The sequence below is a fragment of the Pelodiscus sinensis genome, chromosome 32 (genome assembly GCF_049634645.1).
Source record: "Pelodiscus sinensis isolate JC-2024 chromosome 32, ASM4963464v1, whole genome shotgun sequence".
Classification (NCBI taxonomy): domain Eukaryota; kingdom Metazoa; phylum Chordata; order Testudines; family Trionychidae; genus Pelodiscus; species Pelodiscus sinensis.
This window is the reverse complement of record NC_134742.1, coordinates 9,888,839-9,903,675: the sequence shown is the minus strand read 5'-3', so window position 1 is coordinate 9,903,675 and position 14,837 is coordinate 9,888,839. Positions and strand designations below refer to the sequence as shown.

Sequence of the window (14,837 nt, the reverse complement as noted above, 5' to 3'; positions counted from 1 at the left end):
CCTCAGCCTGGCAGCCTCCTCCCCCCTCCAAGAGACGCTGGAGGGATGCAGGAGCCCCATTCCAACTCCAGGAGACATAGCAGGGGTCGAGTGGGAATCGCAGACCAGCATCCCCCCACCCCAGGACACACGGGAAGAGGGCCAGACACCACTGCCTCCCAGAGGAGACACGCAACAGAGCAGGTGGAAACCTCCATCGGCCCCCTTCCTGCAGAGGAGGTGCCAGGAGGCTCCAGAAACTGTCCCCCCGCTCCCCGCCCAGAGAAACACCATCTTTGCCACCGCAGGCAGCCCTGATAAGCGCCCCCCAGACCTCCCAGCCCCCTGCCCTGAGCCCCCACCACCCCTGCCCTGATTCCTACACCCCCCTCTGCACTAAGTCCCACCACCTACTCAACCCCCCACCTTGCACCCCGCACCTCTCATCTTTACCCCACACACACACAGCTCCCAGCCCCTACTCTCACTCCAGCACCCTCACTCCCTGTGATTAAAAAGGTGGGCAGGATAAGGCATCCAGGGAAGGTGGAGGTAGTAGGCTGGGTCCTCCAGTGGCCTCGTGAATAAAGCACTAGAGTGTAAGGCGTGGGGGGAGTGGGTTCAACTCTTTCCATCCCTAAGAGCTGCTAGGCACCCACCTCTACCCTGCCAACACTACACCTGGTGCCAGGCTGAAGGTGGGCAGGATAAAGCAGCTGGGGGTAGTGGGGTGGATTGTCAGGGGGCCTCATTGATTACTGCCTGGATTCTTCCACCCCCACCCTCCCGAGTCCTGCCACTTCCCTGAGCCCACATGGTGATTATGGGCTCAGGATTGGCCCAAAATGGCAGGAAGCCACAGGGTGGGTAAGATTGTTACTTTCCCTTCTGTGTCTGGAGCTTCATGATGTTTACAATTAATATTCTTCTTTCCAACTCTCAGCTGTTGTTGTACATGTGTCGGGCTGTGTGATCCTTACGCTGCAAAGCCATAAAGCTGATAACAGTGGCTGTAAAATCACCTGTCAGCTCAAGCTTAACAACGTGGTTCTCACGTTTTATGCCTCGTCGCGTAGCACACACCAGATCCCACTGATCTCCACCGCTGTTACTCTGCTGGCCTCAGGCCAGTGGCTGGATGTTCAGAAAGCGCAACCAAACCAAGGCTCCTCCGCTCACCCAGTGTCACGGATGGCACTCAGTGGGGTTAGCTCCCCCCAGTTATGGTTTCATGCCAACTCTGTGGCTGTGTCTACACTGGCCAGTTTTTCCGGAAAATCAGCCGCTTTTTCGGAAAAACTTGACAGCTGTCTACACTGGCTGCTTGAATTTCTGCAAAAGCACTGACTTCCTACTGTAAGAAATCAGTGCTTTTTGCGGAAATACTATGCTGCTCCCGTTCGGGCAAAAGTCCCTTTTGTGCGAAACTTCTGCGCAAAAGGGCCAGTGTTAGACAGCTGAGATTTGTTTTCCGCAAAAAAGCCCCGATCGCGAAAATGGCGATCGGGGCTTTTTTGCAGAAAAGCGCATCTAGATTGGCACGGACCCTTTTCCGCAAAAAGTGCTTTTGTAGAAAAGCGTCCGTACCAATCTAGACGCTCTTTTCCAAAAATGCTTTTAACGGAAAACTTTTCCGTTAAAAGCATTTCCGGAAAATCATGCCAGTCTAGACGTAGCCAGCGTGTGGCTGTGGCCTCTCAGAGAATCGTAGAACACTGGACCTTAGAAGGGGCCTTGAGAGGTCATCGAGTCCAGTCCCCTGCCCTCATGGCGAGACCAAGCACTGCCTAGAAACTCTAGATCATCCCTAGCCTGCTCTTAAATGTCTCCAGAGATGGAGATTCCACAACCTCCGCAGGGAATTTATTCCGATGTTTAACCACTTTGACGGGCAGGAGGTTTTTCCTAATGTCCAATCTATCCCTTCCTTGCAGCAGTTCAAGCTCACTGCTTCTTGTCCTGTCCTCAGAGGGCAAGGAGAACAATTTCCATCCCGCCTCCCTGTGATACCCTTTTCGATACCTGAAAACCACTATCATGGCCCCTCTCAGTCTTCTTTTCAAAACTATACAAGCCCAATTCCTTCAGCCTTGCCACATAGCCCATTTTTTTGGACCTTTAATCATTTTGGTTGCTCTTCTCTGGACCGTCTCCAGTTTCTCCACAGCTTTTTGAGGCCTAATCAGCGCAGAGTAGCGTGGAAGAATGGCTTCTCAGGTCTTGCTCACAACACTCCTGTTAAGGCATCCTAGAACATATTTGCTTTTTTTGCAACAGTGCCACAATGCTAAAGCATATTTAGTTTGCGGTCCCCTATGACCCGTAGATCCCTTTCTGCCGTACTCCTTCCTAGACAGCCACTTCCCATTCTGTATGGCTGTGTCTACACTGGCATGAATTTCCAGAAATGCTTAAAACGGAATACTATTCTGTTTTCAGTTTTTCCGGAAAAGGAGCGTCTACATTGGCAGAATGCTTTTCCAGAAAAGCCCTTTTTCCAGAAAAGCGTCTGTGGCCAATGTAGACGCGCTTTTCCGGAAAAGAGTCCTGATCGCCATTTTCGCGATCGGGCTTTTTTCTGGAAAAGACTACTGGGCTGTCTATACTGGCCCTTTTCCGGAACAGTGTTCCAGAATAAGGACTTATGCCCGAGCGGAAGCAGAATAGTTTTTCCGGAATAGTGGCTGATTTTGTACAGTAGAGCATCGTTGCTTTTCCGGAAATTCAAGGGCCAGTGTAGACAGCTCGCAGCTTATTCCGGAAAAGCGGCTGATTTTCCGGAAGAAGTGGCCCAGTGTAGACACAGCCTAGGTGTGAAACTGATCATTCCTTCCTAAGTGGAGAACTTTGCATTTGTCCTTATTAAACTTCATTCTATTTACCTCAGTCCATTTCTCATTTGTCCAGATATTTTTGAATTATGACCCTGTCCTCCAAAGCACTTGCAACCCCTCCCAGCTTGTATCATCTTCAAACTTAATGGCTGTGTCTACACTGGCCACTTATTCCGGAAAATCAGCCGCTTTTCCAGAAGAACTTGCCAGCTGTCTACACTGGCCCCTTGAATTTCCGGAAAAGCACTGACGATCTACTGTAAAATCATCAGTGCTTTTCCAGAAAACTATGCTGCTCCCGTTCGGGCAAAAGTCCTTTTCTGGAAAACTGTTCTGGAAAAGGGCCAGTGTAGACAGCACAGATTTCTTTTCCGCAAAAAAGCCCTGATCGTGAAAATGACAATTGGGGCTTTTTTGCGGAAAAGCGCGTCTACATTGGCACGGATGCTTTTCCGGCTTCTTCTTTGTCAACAGAACTGGGTCCCTGCGTCCACACTTACCTTTTGTCAGCAGAACTCTGTCAACAAAGGCGTTATTCCTCGTAAAAGGTTTACCGCTGTCGACAAAACTGCTGCGTTCTGTCGACTTACTGTCGACATAACGCGGTGGTAGTGTAGACGCAGCTATAGTTTTGTCAACAAAAGTCCACTTTTGTTGACAAAACCCTGTCGTCTAGACACACCCATAGTGACCTGGGTGTGTGGCTGGTCCTTTGGGTTTGGAAGAACCTTTTATTTGGGAGGACATTGAAGGCTCAGCCCCAGCCATAAGGCTGGGAGAGGGAGACCCGGGGAAGACGGGAGTGCACATCCATCCCAATAGCCACTAGAAATGAGTGACAGGCATTTACATCTCCTACACTGACAGAAATGATTTTTCCCCCCACTGTTCTAATTAACCCATCTCTCTGTGCAGCTGTAGCCAAGTCAACACCAGAATTCCACTGTCTGCGCGGGGTGTCAGGTCGATCTAGCTGTGACAATTACGACAAGTTTTTTCACAGCCCTGAGTGATGCTGCGAGGTTGATCTAAGTGTAAGAGTGGAGTAGGTCTCAGAAGGGTTTCCCTGGAGCTGGCTGGGGACACAGGGAGAGAGAGACCAGTTGGCAGCTTGTGTGTGTGAGGCAGAGAGCCAAGGGAAATAGTTGTGCATGTGATCTGGCAAGAGCCTGAGACACAGCTGGCTTCAGGCCCAGGGTTTCCTGGAAAGCGGAGGTGAAGCGCCGTGTGAAGAAACTTCCAGGAGTTGCCTTTCTCCCATATTCAGAAGACAGGAATCTGCGGATGTTGTTTATAAATAATAAACTTTGCACCAAAGAAACCCCTGACTCTGACAATCCGTGTCTCCTGCCACTGGCAGACCTGAGTGAGGCCCCAGACACTGGCAGGTGGCTGAGGTCACAGGCACAAGGATACATCCAGAACAGAAGGGCTAGATCCTTGGGTGGTTTGATAGATAAGGTGCCAGCCTCCTCTGCCAGGGGTGGTGGCTTCAAATCCTGCCAGCCCCCCTGAGCTGCTAGGCACCAACCTCCACTGTGCCAGGCTGGGGGGCAGGATAAAGGCATCAGAGAAAGGAGGGGTAGTGGGCTGGATCCTCCGGTGGCCTGACAGATACGGCTTCACTCTTTGGTGGTGGGAGTGGTGGGCTCAAATCACCCCAGCCACAGGGCACCCATCACCACCCTGCCAAGGCCGCACCAGGCTGAGGGTGGGTGGGATAAGGCATCTGGGAAAGGCGGGGTGGAGGGCTGGGTCCTCTAATGGATAAGGCTTCTATCTCTGGAGCTGGAGGGGGTGAGCTCAAATCCAGCAAGCTGCTGGTCACCACCTTCCCAGGGCTGCTGGAAGAGGTGCCAGGCTGAAGGTGGGGAGGATAAGGCCACCGCAGGTGTGGTAGGGAGGGGCGGGTCCTCTGGTGCCCTCACAGACAAAGCTTCCTGTCACACCTCACAGGTTGTGCTCCCCTCTTGGTCCCAGAGCAGGACCCCCCATCTCTCGTGCAGCAGTGCACTCCTGGGAAGTCCAGAGGCAGTGAAGACAGCCCTTTCTCAGGGAGCCCACTCCAGTGCAGTGACCTTCTTTTGGGGTCCCCACTCTCACCAAGGGCTTCAGCGGGTGCCAAGCTGAAGGTGGGGGGGCAGAATAAGGCATCCAGGAAGTGGGCTGGGTCCCACAAGAGCTTCCAGGTACCCTGCTTCACATTCCAAGGGCTGGAGCCAGAGGGCAGGTTAAAGGTGGGTAGCATAAGGCAGCGGGTCAGTGTGTGTGTGTGCTGGATCCTCCCATGGCCTCACAGATAAGGCGCCTCCCTCAGAAGCCTGGGGTGGTGTTCTTGAATCCTGGGAGCTGCCTGGCCCCAACCTCCACCCTGTCAGGAGTGTAGCAGGTGCCAGGCTGAAGGTGGGTAGAATAAGGGCATCCAGGGAAGTTGGGGTGGTGGGCTGCATTCTCTGGTGGCCTCATGAACATGCCACCTGGAGCTGGGAGTGGTGGGTTCAAATCTGACCCCAGGTCCAGAAGCTGCTGGGCACCCACCTCCATCTTCCCTAGACTCCAATGGGTGCCAGGCTGAAACTGGGCAGGATATGGCATCTGGGGGAGCAGGGTGAGATGCATGGGAACCCCCAGGAGCCAGGTCAATAGTAGGTAGAAAAAAGGCAGCTGAGCAAGGTGGCATGGTAGATCTGGTCTGCTGACAGCCTTGAAGACAAGGGGCCTACCCTTGGAACAAGGGGCGGTAAATTCAAATCCTGCCAGCCCCACATGCTGCCTGACTGCAGAGGTACCAGTCTAAAGGGCTACAGGATAAGGCATTCAGGGATGAACAGTGGCCTCACAGACAAAGCACCTGCCCCCAAAGCTGGGGGTAGAGAGTGCAAATCCCCCCAGGCCCAGGAGCTACCAGGCACCCACTTCTACCCTGCAACACCAGCAGCAGGTGCCAGGTTGGGGAACAGGGGCTGGGTCCAGTCCTCCAGTGGTCTCCCAGAAAAGGCACCTACCTGTTTCCTTTATGAAGTCAATGTGGAGATCCCTTAAACATGTTTCCAATTTTCAAGATAACTATTTTAACCAGGAGTGAGAGCCATGTATTGAATTTAAATTTAAGAATTGAAGCAGGATTTTTTTTTCAGTCATTTCTTTTGTTAAAATGGATACTGCTAATCTACAAAAAGCATCAGTAGATTTAAGTTTTAAATATGACAGTGATTTGAATGCCTCAGAAATTTCATCAGAGATTCAGTTTTAAACATCAGGGCTACGTCTAGACTGGCATGATTTTCCACAAATGCTTTTAACAGAAAAGTTTTCCATTAAAAGCATTTGCGGAAAAGAGCTCCTAGATTGGTATGGACGCTTTTCCGCAAAAGCACTTTGGCATGGATGCTTTTCTGCAAAATCTAGACGCGCTTTTGCACAAAAAAGCCCCGATCGCCATTTTCATGATCGGGGCTTTTTTGCGCAAAACAAATCTTTTTCTCTTCATGCCTCTAGGTTAGGATGCCACTTGTATATATTACACTGACATTGATAGGTTTGATGCATAGTCAGTAGGGAATGTTTCTGATATTGAAGTGTCCTTTTCTTACAGGTCAATGGCTCAAGCTCAATTTATTACCACGTACATCCATTCCTTACTATGGGCCTTTGATGGTCATCTAACACATGCTGTGTCCAACTCAACCTGGGCTGAACCAGTTGCTTTAGACCTTTCCATGTAATCATGCATCTCCTGAGTCTGAGGGTATTTTTCCTATCACTTTCCAAACATACGCAAGCCATCTTTGCTATCTGGTTGAAAGGTCCCACACAAGTCCCCTTCCGCACTTAAGCCCAGAGAAGCTATGAATAAGCTGTGACCCATGTGTCAATCATGGAAATGTGCTAACCTTAGCTTCAGCTGATCTTGCAAATGACCTGTTACAGAATGATCTTTTGCAGATTTCATGCCTTACAGCTCTTTATTACTTCTATACTAACTACACATTAATATATTTATTAATCAATCTCAATCAACACAATACTATCATCAAAAAGATAGGCAAGAAACTTAACTTTGTCAGGTACAGAGGACTTATTAGGTTTCTCTCCAGTGTGGATTCTCCTATGTTTAATAAGGTCGGTCTTCTGCTTGTAACTTTTCCCACAGTCAGAGCAGCTGAAGGGTCTCTCTCCTGTGTGGGTTCTCTGATGCCTAACGAGATGTGCGTTTGAAGTGAATTTTTTCCCACAGTCAGAGCAGTTGAAGGGTTTCCAACCTGTGTGGATTCTCTGATGTTGAGCCAGGCGTGAGCTCTGACTGAAGCTTTTCCCACAGCTAGAACAGCTGAAGGGTTTCTCCCCTGTGTGGGTCCTCTGATGAGTAAGAAGACATGAGCGCCGATAAAAGCTTTTCCCACATGCAGAGCAGCTAAATGGTGTCTTTCCTGTGTGGAGTCTCTGATGGCTAAGGAGCTGTGATCTTCTAATGAAGCTTTTCCCACAGTCAGAGCAGCAGAAGGGTTTCTCACCTGTGTGGATTCTTTGATGATCAATGAGGCCTGAGTTATGCCTGAAACTTTTCCCACACACAGAGCAGCTAAATGGTTTCTCTCTTGCATCGGTTCGCTGATGATCAATAAGGCCTGAGTGCTGATGGGGGCCTTTATCACTGTCAGAGCTGTTACATGGCATCTCACTGGTATGTATTGCCTGATGCTGAATAAGGCCTGAGTGCCGAGTGCAGCTTTTCCTGCAGGTCGAGCACTGAAAGGATTTCTCTCTTGTGTGGCGTCTCCTGTGTCTAACAAGACCTGAGTGCCGACTGAAGCTTTTCCTGCAGGAAGAGCACTGAAAGGGTTTCTCTCCTGTGTGGACTCTCTTGTGTCTTTCAAAGCCTGAGCGCCAAGTGAAGCTCTTCCCACACTCAGGACAGATGAAGGGCTGCTTTGTTCGGTGGCTTCGCTGGGGTGCAATAACACCAGATTTGTAACGTAAGGTTTTCACACAAGCAGGACAGTCACAGATTTCCTCAGCTGGCTGCATTCCTTGATGGTCCTGTCCCTGGTTTCCCTGCTTTCTTTCTGGGCTACGCTGACTCTCAGAGGTCTCTCCCTGCTCAGGACTCTGAGAAACATGCCCTTCAGATCTTCCCAACATTTCATGTGGAGTCACTTGTTCCGGTCCTTCCTGATGAAGACTCTCCTTATTGTTCTCACTCAGCTTCCCATCACCTGCTGGGACAGAGACAGAAACCAGAGCAAAGTCATTCTCTGTGCTGAGCTGAACGGGGAACAGGAAAAGCGGGAGAAAAAACACAAACAACTGCTGTCGCAGGCCCCCCATGCTTTATGAAAACTGGCTTATGAATATGAATTTTCATAAAGCATGTTCCAGACAGGCCTAACAGGATATGCAATATACCATTTTTAAAGTTACAGTCTGTTGAACTTGTATGTCCTATCTTTGTGCATGTATCACTCTTATATGTAAAGTTAAACATGTTGGCTACGTCTACACTGGCACCCTTTTCCGGAAATGCTTAAAACGGAACAGCTTTCCGTTATAAGTATTTCCGGAAAAAGCACGTCTACATTGGCAGGATGCTTTTCCGGAAAAGCACTTTTTCCAGAAAAGCGTCCATGGTCAATCTAGACGCACTTTTCCACAAAAAAGCCCCAATCATCATTTTCGCGATCGGGGCTTTTTTGCGGAAAACACTACTGTGCTGTCTACACTGGCCTTTTTCCGGAACAGTTTTCCGGAAAAGGACTTTTGCCCGAATGGGAGCAGCATAGTTTTTCAGGAAAAGCACTGATGATTTTACAGTAGATCGTCAGTGATTTTCCGGAAATTCAAGGAGCCAGTGTAGACAGCTGGCAAGTTATTCCGGAAAAGCGGCTGATTTTCCGGAATAAGTGGCCAGTGTAGACACAGCATATAGTTGTTTGGTGTGAGCGCAGGGTGTGTGTGAGTGAAAGCCATCACAGATGCCCAAGTGATCAAGAAGTGGAAACTTTGAAGATAACAACGAAGCATGCATAGTGTCTTGAGGCTGAATTGAATTAGCAGCATTGATGAACCTTGGAGACAGGCAAAGACACCCCTCCCCCAAGAGTGAGACACAACGATAGGAAACCTGACGATCACCATCAAAGGAACACAGATTAACACCTCCTAAGGGTGGATGGCTGCAGCATGACACTGCAAAACCCATAGACTCCAATGGGAATTTTCATATATAAGAAGGGAAACTCTTGCAGGACCACAGTGCCATGGCAAGCCAAGCCTCAAAGGAGCCTCGAATCATGTTCAAAAGACCCCGACTCCTCACTCAGTCAGATTTGCCTGGCCACTAAGACTGACTTGAGGCACAACTGACTTGTAACTATGCACCATCTGTAGGACTTGTCAGTGTGTTGATTTTAATAAAGCATATGCTAAGTATTTCTCTAATGTATTCTCAATAAACACGCTGTATTGCCTCCCCCCGCCCCCGTATGCTTCTTATAAGCATAACAGAGACTGGAGCACTGTGGAGATGAACTGAAGAGTTAAATAACAGAAAGAGAGAGAGTATCAGGTTTAATGGACTTTTGGGGTTCTTTTCAGTAAAAAGTGGTTGTCAGATTTGTCTAATAAAAGATCAGTGCCCCCACGACTGGGGATATCTGTGGGCACAATTCAGATGAGGATCTACATGACCTGAACAAAAATGGATTTTCAAATCTCAGTAAGCACTTGTGGTTAATTGACGGTATGTGCAAAAGTCTGTCGATGCAACTTCTGTCACAGCTGTAGACAAATAGAGAGTGAAAATGTGATTCAACAAATACACTAGTTTGCCCCTCTCTGCCCCATGATCTACAAGAAAACTAACGGAGAATCGCCACAGATAATATGTTCAAAGGATAAGCTGTTACAGTCCGACCAAAGGAATGGCCTGGCTAGGTGGATGGCAAAGTGACATTAGTGAGAAAATGAAATTCAGATACTGTAGCATGGTGGGAATATGCCCAAAAAGATAAACTCTGACAGTAGCTAAGAAATTGGAAAGTTAATGCCCCTATATACTCATCTTAGTTTAAATCTGATTGTACCCCATTACAGAATGAAGTGCTGGAACTGCAGCCAGGGCCATGTGATGGCTGCCCATCTGCTCCCAGGATACCAATTAGCTACTGACAATTCGCAAGTATTAATATTCTTCTTATTTGATTTCATATTAAAAGAACATTGAAAGTCATGCACCTTGTTAATTAGCCCTTGTTTAGTATTCTTGCATCACATTTTAAAAAAATATATCTTATGTCTCTATTTGTGTGCCCACAGGGGCACGCATCCAAACAAGTGAACGTAACCTCAATATTGGCACACAAGACCAAACTCACCCCGCGCTCAGATGGAAAAACTCAGAGGGAACCCTGGTTGTGACTGAGGGGAAGGGACCCAGAAGGTTTGGGTGATAACCTGGGGCAGGAGGATGTGGTGACCAGGGGCACAGAGTTGGGTAGAGGGAGAGGCTGTGGTGCCAGAGGCAGGCTGTGGCCAGGAAGTACTTACCGAGGCAGCTGCAGTCAGAGCTGTTGAAGGGTTTCCAACCTGTGTGGATACTCTGATGTCTAAGGAGATGGAATCTGCTACTGAAGCTTTTCCCACAGTCAGAACAGCTGAAGGGTCTCTCTCCTGTGTGGGTTCTCTGATGTTCAATCAGGGCTGACTTCCATCTGAAGCTTTTCCCACACTCAGAGCAGCTAAATGGCTTCTCTCCTGTGTGGATTCTCTGATGTTCAATCAGGGCTGACTTCTGTCTGAAGCTTTTCCCACACTCAGAGCAGCTAAACGGCTTTTCTCCTGTGTGGATTCTCTGATGTCTAATGAGATGGAATCTACTACTGAAGCTTTTCCCACAGTCAGAGCAGCTGAAAGGTTTCTCCCCCATGTGGATTTTCTGATGTTTAATCAGGGCTGACTTCCGTCTGAAATTTTTCCCACACTGAGAGCAGCTGAATGGTTTCTCTCCTGTGTGGATTCTCTGGTGATCATTAAGGCTTGAGTGCTGATGGGAGCTTTTCCCACTGTAAGAGCTGTTATATGGCGTCTCACTTGTATGTACTGCCTGATGTTGAATAAGGTCTGAGCGCTGACTGAAGCTTTTCCTGCAGGAAGAGCAGTGAAAAGGTTTTTGTCTTGTGTGGACTCTTCTGTGTCTATCAAGGCCTGAGCGCCAAGTGAAGCTCTTCCCACACTCAGGGCAGATGAAGGGCTGCTTTGTTCGGTGGCTCCGCTGGGGTGCAATAACTCCAGATTTGTAACGTAAGGTTTTCACACAAGCAGGAAAGTCACTGATTTTGTCAGTTGGATGCATTCCTTGATGATCCTGTCCCTGGTTTCCCTGCTGCCCCTCTGGGCTACACTGACTCCCAAAGGTCTCTCCTTGCTCAGGACTCTGAGAAACATGCCCTTCAGATCTTCCCAATAAGATTTCACATGGAGCAACTTGTTCCGGTCCTTCCTGATGAAGGCTCCCCTCATTGTTCTCACTCAGCATCCCATCACCTGCTGGGAAAGACAGAAACCAGACCGAAGTCATTCTCTGTGCTGAGCTGAACGGGCAACAGGAAAAGCAGGAGAAAACACATAAACAACTGCTGTCACAGGCCCCCCATGCTTTAAAAACTGGCTTATGAATATGAATTTTCATAAAGCATATTCCAGACAGGCCTAACAGGATATGTAATATACCATTTTAAAAGTTACAGTCTGTTGAACTTGCATGTCCTATCCTTGTACATGTATCATTCTTGTATGTAAAATTAAACATGTTAAGTATAAGTATGTTTATAGTGCTAAATGTGCTAACAAGGGCCTACAAAGTCACATGACCATATCACTTAGTACTGGAATCCATCTTGAATCTCATACTTTTCCATGGGGTTGAGGAGCATGACCTGGGGGAAGTCTATATAAGCAAAGCAATCAGGTCCTTGTCTTCAGCTGGCCTGAGAAAGTGCCTTGCCCACCATAAGAGGATGCACAGAAAGAAACCTGAAAACAAATAATTCTGAAGAATTCTGAAAAGCTGCATACCCAGGCCAGAATTAACATCAACTCTGTGACTTGGAGTATGTTACCTGAGATAAAAGTTGTTTAAGTTAAAAAAAAAAAAACACATGTAGCAAATTTCTTAGTGGATCAGAACTAGCTGGTGTATGTTGTTTAAATTAGTAATTTACTTTGATCTGACTGTTTCTATGTACAATCACGTAAGTCTTTCTTTTTAAACTTAATGAAACCACTTTTGTTTATTATCAAGCTAAGTGTAAGTAATTATTACCTGGGGAGCAACCATTGTGTATATATAATGGTCAAATTAGTTGAAACTGTATTAAAGAATAGGATTGTCAGACACACATGAACATAATTTGTTGGGGGAAAGGCAACATGGTTTCTGTAAAGGAAAATCATGCCGTACTACTCATGTCAACATGCATGTGGACAAGGAGGATCCAGAGATTTCCAGAAAACATCTGGCAAGGCCCCTCACCAAAGGCTCTTAAAGTTAGTTATCATGAGGTAAGAGGGAATGTTCTCTTATTGTCCTCCTGTCTTTTAGCCAGTTAACAAAGGGTAGGAATAAACAATTGGTTTTCAGAAAGGAGAGAGGTAACTAGTGGTGTCCCCCTAGGGTCCACACTGGGACCAATCCTATTCAGATCCTTTTCAGAGATGTTGGAGAAAGGTGTAAACTGTGAGGCAGCAAAATCTGTAGCTAATACTAAACTGATCAAGACAGTTAAGACCAAAGCAGACTGTGAAAAAAATCAAAAGGATGTCACTAAACTAGGTGACTGGCCAAGAAAAAGGCAAATGAATTTTCATGTTGAGAAATGCAAATATAATTGGAAAGAATAATCCCAAATACACATACAAAATGATGCGGGCTAATTTAGCTATAACCACTCAAGAGAGATCTTAGAGTCACTGTGGATAATTCTCTGAAAACATCCACTCAATGTAGATCAACAGTCAAAAAAAGCAAACAATCCATCTTAGTAATCATTACAAAAGGAAAAGACGAAGAATATCTTATTACCTCTATATAAATCCATGGTAAGCTCACATTTGAATACTTAATACAGACACGGGCACCTCATCCCAAATATATATATATATTGGCATTGGAAAAGGTTCCAAAAAGGGTAAAATGATTAGGGGTTTGAAATGGGTGCTATATGAAGAGACATTAAAAAGAATGGGACTTTTCAGCTTAGAAAAGCGGAGACTATGGGAAGATATGATAGAGGTCTATAAAATCATGACAGGAAATGGAGAAAGTGAAGAAGAAAATGTTATTTAATTGTTCCCATAACAAAAGAACTAGGGTCATCAAATGAAATTAATAGGTAGCAGGTTTAAAAAACAAACAAAAGGAAGATTTTCTTCATACAATGCACAATCAACCAATGGAACTCCTTGTCAGAGAGTGTTGTGAAGACTAGAACTATAACAGGATTCAAAGAAGAATCAGAGAAATTCATAGAGGTTAGGTCTATCAATATTTATTAGCCAGGATGGGTAGGAACAGCGTCCCCAGCCTCTGTTTGTCAGAGGCTGGAAGTTGGATGACAGGAAAAGGATTACTTCATGATTCCTTGTTCTGTTCACTCCCTCTGGGGCATCTGGCATTGGCCACTGTCAGCAGACAGGACACTGAGCTAGATGGCCCTTTGCTCTGACCCTGTCTGTCTGTTCTTATATTCTTATGTTACGTTCTTACCTCTTTTATGGAAAAGCAGGTGAACTTATGAGCTTTCTCTGTGTAGCATTTTTACATGGTAAGAGATTAATTTGGGGGTGTTGGTCACTTTTGGGAGTTGGTTTCCTGGCTACTGAAGTCTTACAGCTGAGCCCTCCTGGAGCTGAACTGATTCAGTGTCTGCGGTGCCCTTGGCTGGGGGAGACCAATAGCTAATAGGGGAAGGCAAAAACTGCCCATAATGACCATACCTTGTCAGCAAGCCAACTAGGCTCAAATTTTGCCCCTCCAATCCAGAAAAAAAGGTAAAAGAGAGTCAAACTTGAGAGTAAAAGGGAATAATTTGACCCCAAGCAAAACAAAAAAACCTGCGTATACACAGTGCTGAAATCTGAAGAGAGAAACAAGAGGGTCTGGCTTGTATGCATGATACCCCATCTTTTAATTAACCCCAACTCCAAAAATGTAAGTAAATTTAAACCTATGCAAAGATTTCGAAAGGATATTAACACACACTGTCCTTAAAAGTAAATTGTCCAAATAAAAGGTATGGTATATAACAAGCTATTTATAAACACCTACTTTTGATTTGATGCTAATCTTACTATTTAACACTGGAATAAATATAATGTTAATAAGTGATCCTGGATCAATGTATATGATTCTCTTTTGGGGAAAAAAAAAAATCTTTTAAGCATGCTAGAATGGTAATTGAGAAACACCTAATGCTAAGGAAAGAAAAAAATATTTCACCCTAAACCTTTAAAGAAGCCATTAAAACCTGGCCTGGCTATGGAACAAAAACATAGGTACACAAGTATGAGAATAATTCCAGGAAAAGCAGAGGAATCAACAAGGATATTTATAAAAGAAAGGAGTATTTTAAGCAATAATGTGCCACCCCCCCCCCCCCCCAAAGGGACAGGAAAATGTTCTTTTTGTCTATCAGATCATCAGAAAGAACTGGTACCAGTTGAAAAACAACCTAAAATACCATGGATCTAATGTTGCAACAAAAACTGTGTTTGTTTTAAGGTATTTGTCTCATTGCTAGCACTGTTGTGTATTGTGTTAAAAACAACACTGCATTAGGCAGAGAAGGAATAATACGCATTTTGGAATGTATTTACAAGAATTAGTGTCTCAGAAGAGCAATGGTCAAGAAATGCCAGTCTTTATAATAGGAAGACATGCAAGGGTGATAAAGGCACATGTAAAGGCAAAACATGCATGAAGCACAAGGTTAAAGGAGTAAAGAAAAGTATAAACATGTGGAAACATTC

General features: G+C 46.2%; 2 protein-coding genes across 2 annotated transcripts in view; one reads left to right on the top strand and one right to left on the bottom strand.

Annotated features, from left to right (window-relative positions):
- Window positions 1-14,837, top strand: part of LOC102452245 (uncharacterized) — a 505,721-nt gene that overhangs the window by 143,765 nt on the left and 347,119 nt on the right.
- The window catches only part of LOC102455931 (uncharacterized), a 28,191-nt gene continuing 19,632 nt past the window's right edge, over window positions 6,279-14,837 (bottom strand). Inside the window, exons 7-8 of the mRNA XM_075913346.1 lie at window positions 10,359-11,357; window positions 6,279-8,032 (exon numbers count right to left, since the gene is read on the bottom strand). Of these exons, the coding sequence (XP_075769461.1) occupies window positions 6,816-8,032; window positions 10,359-11,357 (2,216 nt within the window). The 3' untranslated portion in view covers window positions 6,279-6,815. The remainder of the gene's footprint in view (window positions 8,033-10,358; window positions 11,358-14,837) is intronic.